Source organism: Helicoverpa armigera, chromosome 17 (genome assembly GCF_030705265.1).
Source record: "Helicoverpa armigera isolate CAAS_96S chromosome 17, ASM3070526v1, whole genome shotgun sequence".
Taxonomy (NCBI): Eukaryota; Metazoa; Arthropoda; class Insecta; order Lepidoptera; family Noctuidae; genus Helicoverpa; species Helicoverpa armigera.
In genome coordinates, this window is record NC_087136.1 from 9,081,441 (window position 1) to 9,099,151 (window position 17,711).

At 35.3% G+C, this 17,711-nt stretch overlaps 1 protein-coding gene across 1 annotated transcript; it reads left to right on the forward strand.

The window, feature by feature from the left end:
- Positions 1 to 212: 212 nt before the first annotated feature.
- On the forward strand, positions 213 to 14,432 carry LOC110384226 (organic cation transporter protein). The gene is made up of 6 exons (XM_021345421.3): positions 213 to 572; positions 9,436 to 9,655; positions 11,146 to 11,401; positions 11,568 to 12,203; positions 13,218 to 13,399; positions 13,757 to 14,432. The coding sequence occupies exons 1-6, from the start codon at positions 409 to 411 to the stop codon at positions 13,925 to 13,927; spliced, it is 1,629 nt and encodes a 542-aa protein (XP_021201096.3). The 5' UTR covers positions 213 to 408; the 3' UTR covers positions 13,928 to 14,432.
- The last annotated feature ends 3,279 nt before the right edge of the window (positions 14,433 to 17,711 follow it).

Genomic DNA, 17,711 nt, shown 5'->3' on the forward strand with positions numbered 1-17,711 from the left:
ACCACGCAACAATGAAACTATAACTGTCTCACTCACTCTCATGCAATCTTAACAGCAAAATACACGCTGTCTTTATCCCACAGTCTGAACAATATCTCGTATTGAACGACACACTTTAGCCGGTTTTTCTTGTTTATTTTTTATTCAAACGCATACAAGTTAAGACATCTGCCGGGATCGCTCGTTTGTTAAAAAAAAAAACATCGAAAGTTGTTCACAAAAATGACTATTTAAGTGAAGGGTTCGGGTACGCATGCGTGCGGATCTGTCAAAATTACAAATCACAGAGAGAGAGATCACCACGGCGCGTTTAGAAAAAGTTATTTTTATAAATTAAAATATTAATGAAAGTGCTACGAGTGATATTTAAAGTGTTCTGTAAAGGCTGAAGATAGTATTGTTGTTAAAATGTCTAAGGAAACTTCGTTAGTTGGGTTGGACGCAATCCTAAAAGAATTGGGATCTTTTGGGAAGTATAATATTATCAATTATGCTTTCTTTCTATTTCCCTGTTTTTTAGCGGGAATGTATGGATCTGTTTACGTGTTCGAAGCGAGTGACATCGATTACAGGTAAGCTTTTTTTTTATTTATAATAATTTAAGTGACTTATAACGGGCGGTTGACAGACACAGAATAGAAATTGGTTTCTGCAAAAGCTTTTGACACTGTGCGAATGTAAATTCCTTGCATATTTATATAACATTATTACGAATCGGTGTATTTCAATTTTGGGGTTATATTGCTGTGCATTTTGACAATCACGCCACCCGGAGTGAAGTTCACGCATGCGTAGTAGCGTCGATGAGTCGCCGGGGTTGCCCCAAGATACCAGTTAGGGCCACCATGAAAAATGTCGCATGTCACTCGCGCAATCCAATTTATAGCTTTCATATCGAATTTAGAAGGATATTTGTGAATTAATTTATGAAAGATTAAGTGAATGCTTGTCGTTGATACATTTTATTCGTAACTAAATTATAAACTAAAAAATCACCTAGTAGTAAAACTAAAACGCTATGTAAAATTCTATGAAAAGCCGTAAAGTATCCTTACTATTTAATAATTACATTGCATGAATAACTATGTTGCTGAAATATACATAGTGCTTCATATATTGAGAAATCGTGAAAAATTTAAAAACCACTTAAGTAATTATTTATTCAAGTGACTCTTTTTCTTAGTCATTTTTTTAAACTTCAAGGTAATTCTGTTGTACCTTAAATAATTTTAAATAAAAAAACATATAAATTTACCTAATTGGTTGATAACATTATTTGAAGCTAAATTAAATCGTAGAAAAAGAAGTAGTTACAAATAATGACCGATAGAAAATTAGCCAACTGGACCAAAGCCGCAGCCAGTAACCAGTAATTATTCATAATTAGATATAGTCACACTTGATAACAAAATCATAGATGTTTATACTCAGAAATACCTCCATTTCGCAATAGACTTAGCACGTAACGTAAACACAAATAATGATAACATAGTTGTAAATATTCTGTGGGAGTGTGTGTGGGTGACCTATCGTTATCATTATGCTACTCAATACTACCATCATGAAACTATCACTTACACCATATAAGATAAACTCTTAGGGCTGTCAACTCGAATTGTTCTGTAAGTCCAAACGTTCCCGAAACGTTCGGACAGGCTATCTCATATGAATCTGACTTATAAAAACTGCTCATATATCATCATCTTCATCATCTTTTGCATAGATGTTTCCCAAACTATGAAGAGGTCTAACCTAGTAAGAAGTCTAAATCATTTACAAGGAGTGACTGCCTATCTGACCTCCTCAACCCATTGTTATCCAGTATAAAGTCATGTTTAATTTCTCGTTCTATGTCGACAATCCAACTAATAAATCGGCAGCCCTAGATATTATCGGTATATCGAGAGATGTCAGAAGACGTTCTTCTAACCTTGGACTGAGTCACCTAAAGACCTTGACAATGAAATAGATGACGGTTTTATTTCTGCACACATTTGTTTTTGTTTTGCAATAAATATGTATGTATGTACTTTTTTTACAACGTTTTGTGTGCAGTAATGTCTGCAATTTTGGGAATGTTATTCTTACTGTTTTAGTCTCTTTAAAGATTTTAATGTCAGATACATTTCTGGCATACTATCCAATGGAAGCTCTGAGAAAGACGGATAAGATTGTCAGATTCATGCTAACTAAAGTCCTATGATATTTTTTTTGTCCCGTAGTCTTGCAGGACAGCTAGGCAAAGTGGGTGCTTCAGTGCTTTGTCTTAAAAAACATAACAAATAGAATCTCAGACTAGACCGTTTTATCTTATCACGACACACCTACTGGGAAACATGCCAAAATTGTAACAACTATTTTCGAATTTCTATTTCACTAAATCTGTTAAACGTCTGATTGTTATTTAAAAATAAAAAAACTCCTACACGTTTAAACGCTTTGGTATTAAAGAAAGTTCAAAGTCTAATTCCAAAGTCACTGTCCTCATGTTACTAGTGAGATGAAGTCAGGCAGAGAAGTATGGAAAAGGAAGGCTAGACCGACCACCAATGATAAATTTGAATAGGGGCAGGGAAATGAGGATCGACAGAGTTACCATAGCCATGATACTTGAAGGGCTCTAGAAGAAACATGATGGGTTTTAGTCAGTCAGAGTCTGAGACTCCCCACACCGCACCCACAGCGGGCTTGATGAATTATTACCCAAAAAAAGGGGGAATGATGATAATGACATAGTAACAATTGTCACCATCAACGTACCAATCATTAGTCATTAATACATCATTGTTACCCAATTCCTCTCATTGTGTTCATTGGCTACAATGAAGTTATGTGTAACTCTTTCAATTGATCGCGTAATTATTGATCATAGCCCGTATTTGGTGACGCTACTTATAGTACTCTCCAATTAAAGGGAGTTTGAGAATTTGTCTTTGATTTCACATGTATATGTCACCGTAAGATTACAAACATCGTTAGATTACAATCTATCTCGAGATATTGTAAACTGTCGAATTATTGTGAACCGTAACATCTGATTGCAATTTAACGCATTATTTTTCGCTATATTATAATCTATCGATGAGAAATTGTCAAATTGTCAATTTGTAATCTTACGGTGATATATATATATAGAAGTAGTATCTACTGAGCGCAGTCGGATAAAAAGCGACCAATGTTTAATACTGCCAAGTTTCACGAAAATCCATTCAGTAGTTTCTGCGTTAAGAAGTAACCATCTCCGATAAACTTTACCGTTAGGTACAATGTTAGCAATAGTAAATGTAATGAACAAATAGTTTGCATAATTATGTGTTACGTTAAATATTGTCTTCTAACGGTTACTGTGTATTTACCTTGTATATGTAATAACTATATTCATCATTAAATAAATATTTCAATATGCGTTGAGTAATTAAGGAAATGTATTAATGGGTATAATGGGTAAGCAGCGTGCGGGAGTGTCAGACTCTTACTGACTAATCCCCATCATGTTTCTTCGTAGGCCTTTTATGTACCATGGTCGCAGAAACTCTTTGGAAAAGGAAAGATACCCAACAGACAGTTTGTCAGAAAATAGAGCAGTAGATAGACTGGAAGCCGACCCCAACATTGTTGGAAAAAGGCTAGGCAGATGATGATCGCATTCACAACTAAGTTACAATCGCATATACCTTGATATTTCCTCTCATGACCTAACCAACCATATACAGTAAATAAACTACAAATAAATACAAACTGAAGGTCTGTTTATCATAAGGAAACAAGACAAATATTAGATCCCTGTCACACGAACGAATACAGCGATACAAATCGCGCGTTTTCAAACGCTTGACATTATTGCGTTCGAACATAATCTGTCTGAAATCTTTTGCAAGAGTAAAAGGTGAATACCATTTGTATGTTGTGTAGAATTTTAAATTCTTTTGTATTCATTCTTTAGTATATAATGATATGTTTGAAAAGATGTTTTGTGGGGACGCTTATTATTAACTATTTAGCAAACAATTTTTTTCGCAATCTTCGTGACTAGACTCAGCGAATTGAATTTAAAATTTCTTCTAAATTTATTCAGACATACAAGCTACATTACTACATAAATTCATCAAAATCCATCTAGCAGTTTTAGCGTCACAGAGAAACAGAAATATCCAACTGAATATATATATTACACATAATATGTATGTAATCCTTACAAAGTTTCGCATTTACCATATTAGGAACCCATTTCGCTTTTACTATATTCGAACTTATACCTTTTATATATCTAAAATAATTATAAGTTTTATAATTATTATTACCCAGTGACAGCGATGAGGAGCAATTTTTTGATGCCCTATATTAGTGTTAAGTTGTATATATTTATAAGTTTATTTTATTTTCAATTAATGTAAATATTTTGTGAATAAATAACCTGGTCATATCAACATTATAAGTTGACATTCCCATAAAGGCACCGTGATCAAAAGATATCATACATACATATAGGAGAAATTCTCAGAACACACATCATTATATATTATTGACTTCTCCCAGTAATAACGCAGCTGTTCTTATATAAATAAACGTCAAAGATTACTGAACACAAGTTATTATTTCAATGTTATACAAGACAAATAGAAATATGTATCCAATATGCGGCTCCGTCAATATTGTGGCAATATACTTATGCTACAATTTATGCTTACTTAGGCAATAAGTATATTCGTATAATGTAGTAACTGCTTCACACGGTTTCACAAACGTTCTTAAGACTACTTCCCGTACTAGATCAGCAAAACATACAGCATCATAACAGTTACTGCCTGGTAGTAGTCGCATAAGGCAACAACCTTGGGTTCGATTTCCTGGTCGCGTAGAAGTATTAATCATCTCCCTCTTTAAGAAAAACATCAAATTAATAATAGCTACGATCAGGAATCAATTATATTTGAATACTCAACAGCAGCAAATTCTTTGCATTCGGAAAAAATGTTTATACTACTTAACCTCCCTTCTGTCGCAGTCAGATACAAGCGAACGAAATTCAAACCTTCTCCTATACTACCTAACAATTCTTTTGACAATCCCCAGTATTCCAACGAACCAAATATCTACCAGAGATCACACAGAAGCTTAATAGCCCCAAGTCATCTCAATTTCATCTTACAACTGAGATGGTGGATCCAGTGCATTGAAAGGCACAGTCGCAGAGATGCACAATATTTGCATACATTTGCATCACTCAAATCATTGCAGCTGGCTCATTGCTGTATGCAGTGTAGTAGAGTAGGATGCTATTTTGTGCGGCATGATGTAGCTGTAGATAAGTTAGTGATTTCATGTATTTTGAAGTGAGTTTTGTTTAATAATATTTCTTTTTGTAGTAAAGCTGAAAAGTTCGTTTGTTTGCGCTTATCACAGGAACCACTGGTCCATTTAGAAAACAACATTTTAGTGTTAGATAGCTTTATGTATTGTAGAAGGCTTTAGACTGATTTCATTCGCTCCCAAACGGTATACACAACAGACCTCGTTATTCTTCGATCACTTATTTAAAAAGAACGCAAAACCAAGAAAATTTCCGCTCATTAGTAGCCAACACTTCCAATTAATTAGCCACTAATTGGGAAAGTACGTAATAACATTTTTATTGCTATTACTGCTTTAAAAGGCAAATTGGCAATTCTATGACAAAATGATCGGAATTTAATAGCTTAAAGAGAATCAATTTAATAGATTTTGCTCTTATGAATCCATAATCAGGCCTTAAAAAGGGGAATAATCCAGTGAAATGTGATGTATTGTCAAAACTATGTATATTATGTTCTAATTGTTGTTTTTAATAATATACATGACATACGGAATTAACTCTGTCTGTCTATCGCGCTTTCTCGTGAAAACTACTGAACCGATTAATATTTGGCACACAAGTAGTATCAAGCCTGAGAAAGTACATAATGCACTTCTTATTCCAGTGCAGAAAGTTATCTCAGGACAAGGTTGAATGCTCCGCGAAACCGTTACTCCTTAATTAAATGCATTTTTAATTACTGCCAAAATGTATAAATAAAGGACTTAACTATTTAATAAAGAGAAAACACCATCAATTTCCCACTTCAAGCGAGCAAGTCACACATGACTGCATATGTAAATGTTCTTCAGAACATTAGCTCAGATTAGGCAGTTTCTGCCTGGCTTAGCGGATTTGCCCTAGTTTTGAGCCTGGATTCAAAGTTTCACGTTTTAGTTGCAAAGTCATATTACCCTTCTGTCAAAAGACGAAAGTAACTTGTGGGTTAGAATTTTGTAGGTTCTGGCTTTTTTAGGTATGAATTTAATTTCACCACGTAAAAAAATATCTTACAAAGAATGCTTAAAAAAATGTTACTTTGCCAACTTAATTCCAATCAATTTGTGTATTATCAAAAGGCCAGACACATTTCTCTGATCAATTTTCAGTTTTTACTTTTTTAGTTGTTTTCAAGTCATTATCACCTCGTCATTATGTTGACATTCTAGTTTCATCTGAAAAACAACACGCAACGAAATTACACTTTTAGTTCAATATTTAAATAGGTAATGTTATCACGAAATTAAGAAGTTACACACGAGTATGATAGTAGTTCGCTGACCCAAATATTTGTAACCTTGCTATAGAGACAAAACATTAGTATGTTTTTCATAGTTTATCAAAAGACTTAATTAAACGAAAACCATATAATAAACATCCTATCGTGTAGAGCTACATCCTGACAAAATAATTTCCTTTGTTATAAATTCTTTATTTTAGTTTTTCACAAGCAGACAGACAGACGTGACGTAAAGCTGTGTTTAAATACGTTTAGTGGCAAAATCATCAAAAAATCATTTAACAACCCACATAAAATTTTAATATATCCAATAAACCGCTCTAAGTTTTTTTATGAACTAATTCGCGCCTTCAATATTAGATATTTCTCAGCGTGTATGGTAATTTGCGAAACAACACCAACAACGTATCTTAGCACCCGATAGCGTAAGATACTATGTAGTACAAAGTACCAAGATATAGAGCAATGTTCTGTTATCAGGCACCACGCAGGGATCACAGCCGGTCATACGAGACCGACCTTGTGAATACGGATTTATTTTAACATCACGCGATATTTTTGTACTATCTTGTTATTGATTAATCTTCGCGTTAATTATATTTTTGATGATGTTGATGTTTATGTCTGTTTGTAATTGGTCAACTGACATATAGAGGCTTGCCTTTCTGACTTTTGGTTTCTAAGGTGATAGAAACCGGTATAGTTTTAGATGTTTGATTGATACAACATCTATCAGGCATAATGCAAAGTATGATTATCTGTATTATATATATAGAGGTGTATAAGTTTGTTTACACCTATTAAGACTGCAAGCAAGACCCCACAATCATAAACTTGCAATTACGTCCAATAGTTCCTAAGATTTGCGCCTTCAAGTAAATCAACTCTTACATTTTTAATAGTATAAGCAGATTTCTGGGTATACACTCACTAGTCCCAAAAATTACCCCCTCCCTACATAAAAAATAGTATGTTACAGAAGTAAGACCTACAAACACATCCAAAACACCAAGCTTACCCCCCACATCTTCAAGCAAGCCACAAATCTTGTAACGCCGTGAGACGCCATCACAAACATCTGGGCGCCCAGCGATCAATCATAACTCGACTGATATTAATTATCATTACCACCCGATCGACAGACAGATATTTTTCACTAGATGATCGAGTATCACTTTGTGTACGAAAATTTGCCTCAATTTTTGAGGTAAATAAATTTGTGAGATGTGGCAGGAATCTTTTGGGAAGAGGTGAAAATTTTTAAGAATATCTTTTTAAATTCTGATGATAAAATAACAATTTTCTTTGCTTCGGGCATTCAGTGTACCTACATTGCAATGTTATATAGGGACGAACAATATACCTATCTGGTTCTCTGATAACTTTAAGGAAAACTACATTCGAAGTTTGCATTTTGATGAGACAGCGACAAAACCCGACCTGTGTATTAAGCATTATAATAATATGTACCACTAGCTCGTGCCAGCGGTTTCACCCGCATCCCGTGGGAACCTCGGCACGAACCCGGATAAAAATATCCTCGATAAATGGGCTATCTAATACTGAAAGAATTTTTCAAATCGGACCAGTAGTTCCTGAGATTAGCGCGTTCAAACAAACAAACTCTTCAGCTTTATAATATTAGTATAGATATAAATATATGTGCTTTAAGTTGGCACTTAAGATTGTGAATTAAAAAGACGCTTCCTCTACCTATTTTTGAAGACAGTCTGAAGTGTAGACCGTGTACCTATATCTGGGCATAAACTTTCAAAAATTTCCAGAATAGATAAATAGAATTATAGACCATGCAGTCTCAGTACAAGAGTAATTTTGAAAGCCAAAATACGTATTGGAATCATCGAATATTCTAGTTTTGTATTTATCCAATATTTCAAAGCAAACAACGTGTTCAAAGCTTTACTTCGAAACGTAAACAAAGTATGAATTATTGACTACACATGCCATGAAATAAATACATGTATGAAAACGTTTGAATTTTTTGTTAGAATTGCTTTACAAATACGGTTAGACAAATACGTAATTAGTAACAATGGAAATATAGTAATAATTATTTTTGATTTTGTAATAGTGTAAAGTTCAGTTATTGATTATATATCAGGCTGTCTATTTTCTAAGCTGTTCTTAGATATTTAATAAAAAAAGATTGACACTGTAAAAAGAATTTCAGTAGACTAATTGAAATGTTAATTCTACTATAAACATGTAAAGTCGTATTATAATGGACCCGACAATGTGTAACCTCTCAATCATAGATCTTCTTTTGGGTCAAGCTATGTATAAGTGGATGAATTATAAAATACATAACAGCAAAAAACATAGGTACATAAACATGAAATCATCTCAATATTTACAACTTAGAAACCTGTGATAACTAACAAACCCATAAAATATACTTGAAACACGTGTACCACACAGTAAAAGATAAATCTATACTAATATTATAAAGTTGAATAGTTTGCTTGAACACAGTAATCTCAGGAGCAGGTCCATTTTGAAAAAATGTTTCTGTGTTCATTTATCGAGGAAGACTGTGGGTTACTTTATATCCTACTACTAGCGACCCGCTCCGGCTTCGCACGGGATAACAATATTTCCCCACTATTTAATGTATGTTATTATACATATAAACCTTCCTCTTTAATCACTTTATCTATGTTTCGAAGATTTAAACGTACAAAGGGACATAGGGACAGAAAAAGCGACTTTGTTTTATACTATGTAGTGATTGTATACGTAGTTCCCACATCACACGGGCGAAATTGACGTCTAAACCTAGTTATCAATATTACCTTTTATAACGAAAAACGTGACTATTTAAACGTTCCTTTCTTTGTTGCAGATGCCGCATAAATGAATGCGAGAGTATCAACAACACCAATCTTTGGTTAGAATACGCTATTCCCAAAGAAAAAGATAGATATTCTAAATGTTTAAGATTCTCTGCTATAGAGAGTGATATCACTAGTAATAGTTCGTGTACGGTGGATGCATTTGATACTAGTGTTGCGGAGAAGTGCACTTCTTATGTGTATAGTGATGAAGATTCGGCTGTGAAAGATGTAAGTAAAATTTTGATTCAATACAAGTAGGTAAAGTTGTAAGTTTGTGGAGTTATAAGTTCTTGGAATTTTTCAATCAAATCCTACAGTACTTAGTTTATTCATTAGTAGTGTAAAATGTATCTTTCTATTACTGGCTGTATGCCGGAATCTATTAGACCGCTGTTTAGAGAGAAACCTCGAGTCTCATAACTTACCTAAGCAAAATAAAAGTAAGTTAATGACACACACAGTATTTCTTAAAGTTACTATTTATAATTTTCGAGATAACACAAGAATTAGCCTGACCCACATCTACTGATCTCATTACCCACCGATAAAAAAGCCGGTAGCAACAAAAATATCCGTTACCAAACACAATAATTCAGGCAATCATTCGATAGCTTGTACATTGTCACGCGAGCAATATTCAGTGGCCAGTTATCGTGTCAATTGACCGATAATGTCGGCCACTGGTCGTTTATCATAATTTTATTTACATTGTAACAGCACGTGCGCGCTAAATGGGTTTGATGCAATTACTGTAACGGGAGTTCTGTTGGTTATGTGGATGACATAATTTTATTTTTGGATTAGATTTTTTTGGACTGTTGAACTAATCGTTTTTAACTGGCTCTTCTAACGGAGACACTTTATGTAATTAGGTTAATTGTTTTCTAATGATGATCCTACTTACATTATAAACGCATAAGTTTCTATGCATGTCAGTTAGTACCTGCTTCACCCAAAGGCTAATGAATAATAGGCAATTATTTCCCTCAGAAAGCAGGTAAAACCTTTAGTTACATCATACTGGTAACCAGACTGCTGCTAGGTGCAGCCCAGTCTTGCTTGTATAACACACCTCCAAAGACAAGAAAAACATTTCATTTTGTAACATGACAAAGTATATTTGCAAAACAACACTCCGATAAAATATCAACTGATAGATACATCACTGCTTACACTTACATTACAAATATAAAGAATCACGAACCTCCCACAAGGCAATAAAGATTGTTATCACCAAGATCACGCCATTTCATATCGTTATCATCAATTTAACTTTGTATGTTATTCAATTCATTTATCACATATATTCTTCAGATAAAAACGGATTTTATTTACGTAGTCACTGTTGTTACAGTTGCAGAAAATTGCATCATCATATCAGCTTGTTTGCTTTTTAAATCTTTTCATACTTAGTCATACTTCAGAGAGACGTTTGAAAATTGATCATTCGATAAGTTAGCTCAATTTGATGGATCATTTAAAACAAAAATATGATTTTAATGACTAGCTTCTGCTCTCATTCTGACTGTAAAACCTTAATAAAAGAAATGCCTGTGCTATTGATGTGTACTAAAAATGTGTATGCTACCAAGTTTTATTGAAATTTGTTCTGCCGTTAAAGCGTGATTGAAGAACAAACGTCGAAACATTCAATCCCGATTCAGACGATCGCTTCTCTTAGTATTGTTTTAGTTATTTAAATAATACCTTTGTTACAGTTTGATCTCGGGTGCCAAAACTGGAAGAGGACTCTTATAGGGACCATCCACAATTCTGGCCTTTTCCTATCCCTCCCTCTTACGGGGATTATATCAGATAGATATGGGAGGAAACTGGCCTTATCAGTAGCAGCCCTTATGAACTGTATTTTCGGATTCTTGAGGTCTTTTTCTACTAATTATATCATGATGGTAGCTTTTGAATTTTTGGAGGCTGGCTTTGGAGCGGGGGCTTATACTACAGCTTTTGTTTTAGGTAAGTTCCCACAAAACTCTCAAATTTTCTACCATATTTTTTTGTAAGTCCTAATATTTGTATTGCTTCATGCTCAGCCGGATCTCCAAAATTTTACTGATGTCAGTGTATTCTTCAGCCTTTGCTTCTTTACGTTTTATTTCATTGTTTGTTGTTTTTCTTTCAGCTATGGAACTGGTAGGACCCAAAGGCAGGGTGTTTGGTAATACCCTCATAAACGTAGTATATGTTTGTGGCCTGATGTCTCTAGCTGGACTGTCATGGATCTTACAAGACTGGAGAACTCTGTTAAGAGTAATTTATGCCCCATCTTGCTTAGTATTTTCATATTTATGGATATTGAATGAAAGTATCCGTTGGCTGCTTAGCAAAGGTAGACATGATGAAGCTGTAGCCATTTTGCAGAAAGCGGCTAAAATGAATAATGTAGAATTGAGTGACCAAGCTTTGGCACCACTCCAAGAAATGGAGAAAAAGCCAATAGAAGAAAAGGAAGAAATCGATGTGGAACCAAAACCTTCAGTTTTCTTGCAAGTGATTAAGTCAAGCATTATTATAAAAAGATTGCTATGTTGTTCGTTCTTATGGATCACGTGTACTTTTGTTTACTATGGCCTGTCAATTAATTCTGTATCTTTAGCAGGCAATAAGTACATTAACTTTATGTTAGTGGCCTTCATAGAGATTCCAGCCAACTTTACTTGCTTGTTTGTACTGGATAGATTCGGAAGGAAGAAAGTTATGATTATCATGTACATTTTGAGCGCGATCCTGTGCATCAGCTTATCGTTCCTACCTAAAAGTGAGTAGCCTTTACTTCTGATTTAATTTAGTGTTAGAAGGAAACGTCGTTTACCAATTCAAATCAGTATTAACGAGAGTTTTATTTATAACCAAACGAGTTGTGGTTTGTGTTCGCAATTACTTCGCTTACAATCAAATGAACAAACATAATTTGACGGGAACAAAAGGCGAGTTAGATAATCCGAGAACAGTTTACGAGCCGTAGAACTGTTTCCATTGTGTTTCGCCAAGATGTCTTACCGGACCCCTTTGTTCGGGATAGGGGGGCTTACGGGAAGGCAGGGTGATTGCGAAGATTTTGCCAAACGATTGTTTAATATTGCATTGGATGGTAAAGGGCCTTTCATAGAGGAGTGTGCTATGTTGAGTATCTTACAATGTTTTGACTACTAGTATTTGATTTGCCACGAGTTGTCACAATGTAATGTAACATTTGTCGTGTAACAGTGAGAACGAATTCTAACACAAGTTTTGAGAGAATTTTGCTCCAGTACTGTTTATTTAGTAATCACTGCTTGTATAACAGCCTGAATTAATGGAATATTCAAGTTAAACCGATTTCAAAGCCGACGACGCAAACGGCAATAGTAAAACATAAATAATTTTCGCGGTTTTACCAAACTTAGCGTTTTGTGGAACCGCTTGTTTTGCAAACATTCGAATGAATAAATGAATTCGGTATTCCGATTTGGGAATCTAAAAGTAATTATCATGATCTTTGATTCGCTTTGGCAGAGTTTGATTATCTGGTACATATTTGTTCTTGAACTCACGTAATTTAAAATTGAATATACTTTGGAATACAACTGCATATATATTCTCTGATGTTGTTGATATTACTTAATGACTTACACATACATCTTAAAACGGACTATTCAATCCTGTTTTCTTTTTCATACCTTCTTTTGATTTATCGGCCGTTACAAGACACACTAGCGTCACTTAAATCGTTAAAAAACCTAAAAGTTCCTAACCTTTTTCTCTGCATTAACAAAACGATTCTTCTCCACAGATCAGACCTGGTGGTCGTTAATCTTCTACCTCTCCGGGAAGTTCTCCATCACGGTGGCGTACAGTTCCGTTTATATCTACGTGTCTGAAGTATTCCCTACCAATGTCAGACAGTCACTGTTGGCTGTTTGTTCGTCTACTGGCAGAATAGGGTCTACTTTAGCTCCTTTGACACCTTTACTGGTAAGTGTGTGTTGAGGTAACTTAAATTTATCTTTGGTTCTTTTTGCAAGAAGGTATTATGATTTAATATTGAAATCATGGAAATGGGGTATGGCGATGGCAATCATTTTATAATGCCGGGTTTGTATACCTAATACTTTATGTTCATCGATACATACGTTGTCTATTATCCAAAATGAGGAAAATTTACATTTATTTTTCAACTTTCCCATGTTTGGAAAAAGTTAATTTTTCCTTTCGCATTCCGATAAAAAATAGCTGCGTTTTTTCTCTCTTCAAGGTGCAATAGTTTTCACGTAAAAGCGAGACAGACATACAGAATTACTTACGTATTTGTTGTTTCTTTTTGTTACCCAGGCTTTATACTACGACAACCTACCTTCAATATTCTTCGGTACCCTAGCAGTAATGGCTGGTCTCCTAGTCTTCACTTTACCAGAAACCATCAATGTTCCTCTACCAGACTCGATAGAAGAAGCCGAGAGATTATCCAAAGCGAAGAGACGGAAACCAGAAGATATGCCGTAGTTTGGTCTCGTTTTAATGCTAGCATTTATTGAATGAGTGAAAAAGATGCATATTGTTTGGTTAACTCTTATTTTATTTTGATGGATAAGATTATTTTTGATATATTTAATTCATGTTTCTTTTTCATTATTATATTTAGTAACAGATTTTTTTGTATGATTGTCTTTGTTGAAAAGCAATATGCGCAATAGCACAATGTCTATTTTTTTACTTACATAAGTCTAAGTTTTAAAATGTTCTATAACTCAAATGATTTTAACTATTTTTTTAAGCAATAGTTATTTTGTAGATAATTTTTTTGTGTCTTTGTTAGACAAGTTATTTAATTAATTAAGTAATAATAGCACAAAGCCTTTTTGCTCAGCTTAATAATCCTATGTTTTAAAGTTACCCTTAAATATTATTGTTATAGGAACATACTTATCCAATATCTAAGTAACCTGAAAGTGTGTATGTGTTTGTGTCTATGTGTGCGTGAGATGAATCCCACAGATGAAGCTAAGGTTGTGTTAAAGGCGTGATAAACACAAAAATACCTTTGTTACTATATATATAAAATATACAATTAATAACAGTCATATAAAGGAAATGTTTTAAAAAGCAAAATTATAAAGCTAAATCTAATTTGTTATTGAGCACATATTTAAATATTTGCAACTTTATTTCGTTGCTGATTAAGTATTATTTTGCATGAATGTGTCATAATCAAAATTAAACTATTTCCTAAATGTTAGTCTTAAGTTTTATGTTTGTAACCAATGGCATAATATACTGATATTATTTTGTTATCTACCACTACTTACACGGTTAAGGCTATTTTGAATATTTTCAGAAAAATATTGTATATTTTTGGAACTGTAAGTTCAATATTCCTTCACTGTACAAATATTATTCTCAGACAAATAAAGAATACCTCAGCCAGTTTTAACATACTACAGCTTTTTATTTATAACACCTTTCTACCCTTCAAAAAGAACAAGAATTTCTATAGGTACTGATGTCAAAAGGTAAATATTCAGATGACAGTTGAGACCCATCAACTTCATGTGCCTACCGAAAAATGGAGCAACTCCTCATAACACGATGGTCACGATCCATGGACCCTCCACGCTAAATGTTGCTTTGTGTAAGGCTGTTTGTTACTTGGACGTATTAGTTTTCCATAAAACTATAATCTGCCTCTTCACAATTCTTCTTCTTCTTCTTCTTAGCGTTTATCCCGTCTTGTGACGGGGTCCGCTTTCCGTATCTTCTTCTTCCACTTCGCTCTATCCTGGACATCTTCCTCTTTGAGTTCGCAGATTTCCATGTCTTTCTTTACGACACTCAACCACCGCAGTTTTGGCCTGCCTCTGCGCCTTTGACCGGGTATATCGAGATTGAGTGTCGCATTGCCGATGTATTCAGGTGGTCTCCTTTTAACATGTCCGTACCATCGCAGCAGTTTTTCTTGTATTTTGTCGGCGACATCGCGTACTCCAAGGCTACCGCGTACGTACTCGTTACGGATCTTATCGAGCCTCGTTACTCCGCACATCCACCGCAACATCTTCATCTCGGCAACTTGGATGGTACTGACATGCTTTTTTGTTACGGCCCACGTCTCGCTTCCATAAATGAGAACTGGTCTTATCACAGACTTGTAAATAATCCCTTTCAGTTTAATGGGCATTCGACTGTCGCAGGTAACTCCTGTAAGCTCGCGCCACTTAAGCCAGGCGGCTGATATTCGGTTCTGAATGTTATTTTCCAGGCTTCCGGATTTGGCAATTATGCTACCCAGGTATTTATACTCTTCGCACTGTTGAACTACTTGTCCATCAACCACTATAGGGTCAGTACGGGGGATAGGCACATTGCACTCCATATACTGGGTCTTCGAAACGCTCAGAACTAGGCCACCTGCCTGCAACTGCCTCTTCCATGCCTCTAGAGCGTCTTCCAGAGCCTCACGAGTCGTTGTACAGATTGCTACATCATCCGCGTATACAAAAGTCCACGATGCTTTCTGTTGAGCGTCCTCGGTGAGCGTGTCCAGCACGAGGCTGAATAAGAATGGGCTCAAAACCGAACCTTGATGAACCCCTTCTGTGACAGGGATGGATTTTGTCACTCCTACATTAGTTCTTATGAACGAACGAACATTCCTGTACATGTCGGCAATTACTGAGACGTATGCTTCTGGGACATTTCGTCTCCTGAGACTCCACCAAATGGTACTTCGAGGCACACGATCAAAAGCCTTTTCCATGTCAAGAAATGCGATATATAGGGGCTGGATCTTTGCTCTGTATTCTTCTGCGATCATGGTCATTGCAAACGTTGGGTCAATGGTTGAAATGCCTGGTACAATAAGAATAAAAAATACGAATGAACGTATTTTCATACAATTTTCTCCCAAAGCTTGACGAATCCATGAGATTCGAGTCTACTACCTTACCTACTTGTTCTTAGGGTCATAAGCAAATTAAAATGTATTAATCGGTTTAATGTTTACATAAAACACAAGCGCCTAAAATTTTTGTATAGCAATTCGTAACAAAGTGTCATTGTTGCTTAAATTAACTTGTGGCAACAATAAGATCAAAATTGATATTAAACCCGCTTAATGCAGTACATTATGCCTACGTATGTCATCATCATCATCCGCCTAGCCTTTTCCCAAATATGTTGGGGTCGGCTTCTAGTCTAACCGGATGCAGCTGAGTACCGGTGTTTTACAGCTACTGCCTACCTGACCTTCTCGACCAATAACACGGACAACCCAATACCTCATATTAAGACTGTTGTCAGACTTACTGGCTTCTTATTACCCGTAACGAACCAAAACAGAGCGCCTACTTATTTTCGCTTGGCATGTGGTCGTTGTGCAGTGAACGAAGATAAAAGTAACATTTGTTGACGAGAGTACTAAACAATTTACAAAATTACAATTTTTATCATACAATTTGTATTATAGTATCGTGTGTTAACCACGTTGATTTTTGTTAAACTGAAAAACCGACCGGAAAATGAGCTGGACTAGAAACGCTGTTAAAGTAAATAATTTCCAGTCAATAAAAACTACGGAATAAATGACCAATGATTGCACGTGTCAAAGCATATCATTTAATTCCATTTCCACGGTAGAAACGTTACGGATTCTTGAACTTTAGATTCGGATTAAAACAAAAGAAAATTCACGTTTTTTTGCTTGTTTGTTATAATTTACGTTTTACCTGGATCACGTGGATAAATTAAGTTTTTACCTAGATAATTGTTATACATATTTCAGAACTGAGTAAATGGCGAAAATTATTACATTGGAATAATACCTACTTACTAGCTCTAATAGTCTAAAGGTCGTGGTGGCCTAGTGGGTAAAGGACCAACCTCAAGTACGAGGGCGCGGGTTCGATCCCAGGTCAGGCAAGTACCAATGCAACTTTTCTAAGTTTGTATGTACTTTCTAAGTATATCTTAGACACCATTGGCTGTGTTTCGGATGGCACGTTAAACTGTAGGTCCCGGCTGTCATTGAACATCCTTGGCAGTCGTTACGGGTAGTCAGAAGCCAGAAAGTCTGACACCAGTCTAACCAAGGGGTATCGGGTTGCCCGGGTTACTGGGTTGAGGAGGTCAGATAGGCAGTCGCTTCTTGTAAAGCACTGGTACTCAGCTTAATCCGGTTAGACTGGAAGCCGACCCCAACATGATTGGGAAAAGGCTCGGAGGATGATACTAGCTCTAATAGTATGTCTGTCTTTCAGTTTCTAATTCCCAATCTTCAAACGGATTTGATATT

Bases quoted from the DNA above. Each gene is read 5' to 3' on its own strand.
- LOC110384226 (XM_021345421.3), top strand. From the start codon at position 409: ATGTCTAAGGAAACTTCGTTAGTTGGGTTGGACGCAATCCTAAAAGAA. The intron at 573-9,435 runs GTAAGCTTTTTT...TCTTTGTTGCAG, and splicing joins GCGAGTGACATCGATTACAG to ATGCCGCATAAATGAATGCG. The intron at 13,400-13,756 runs GTAAGTGTGTGT...TTTGTTACCCAG, and splicing joins CTCCTTTGACACCTTTACTG to GCTTTATACTACGACAACCT.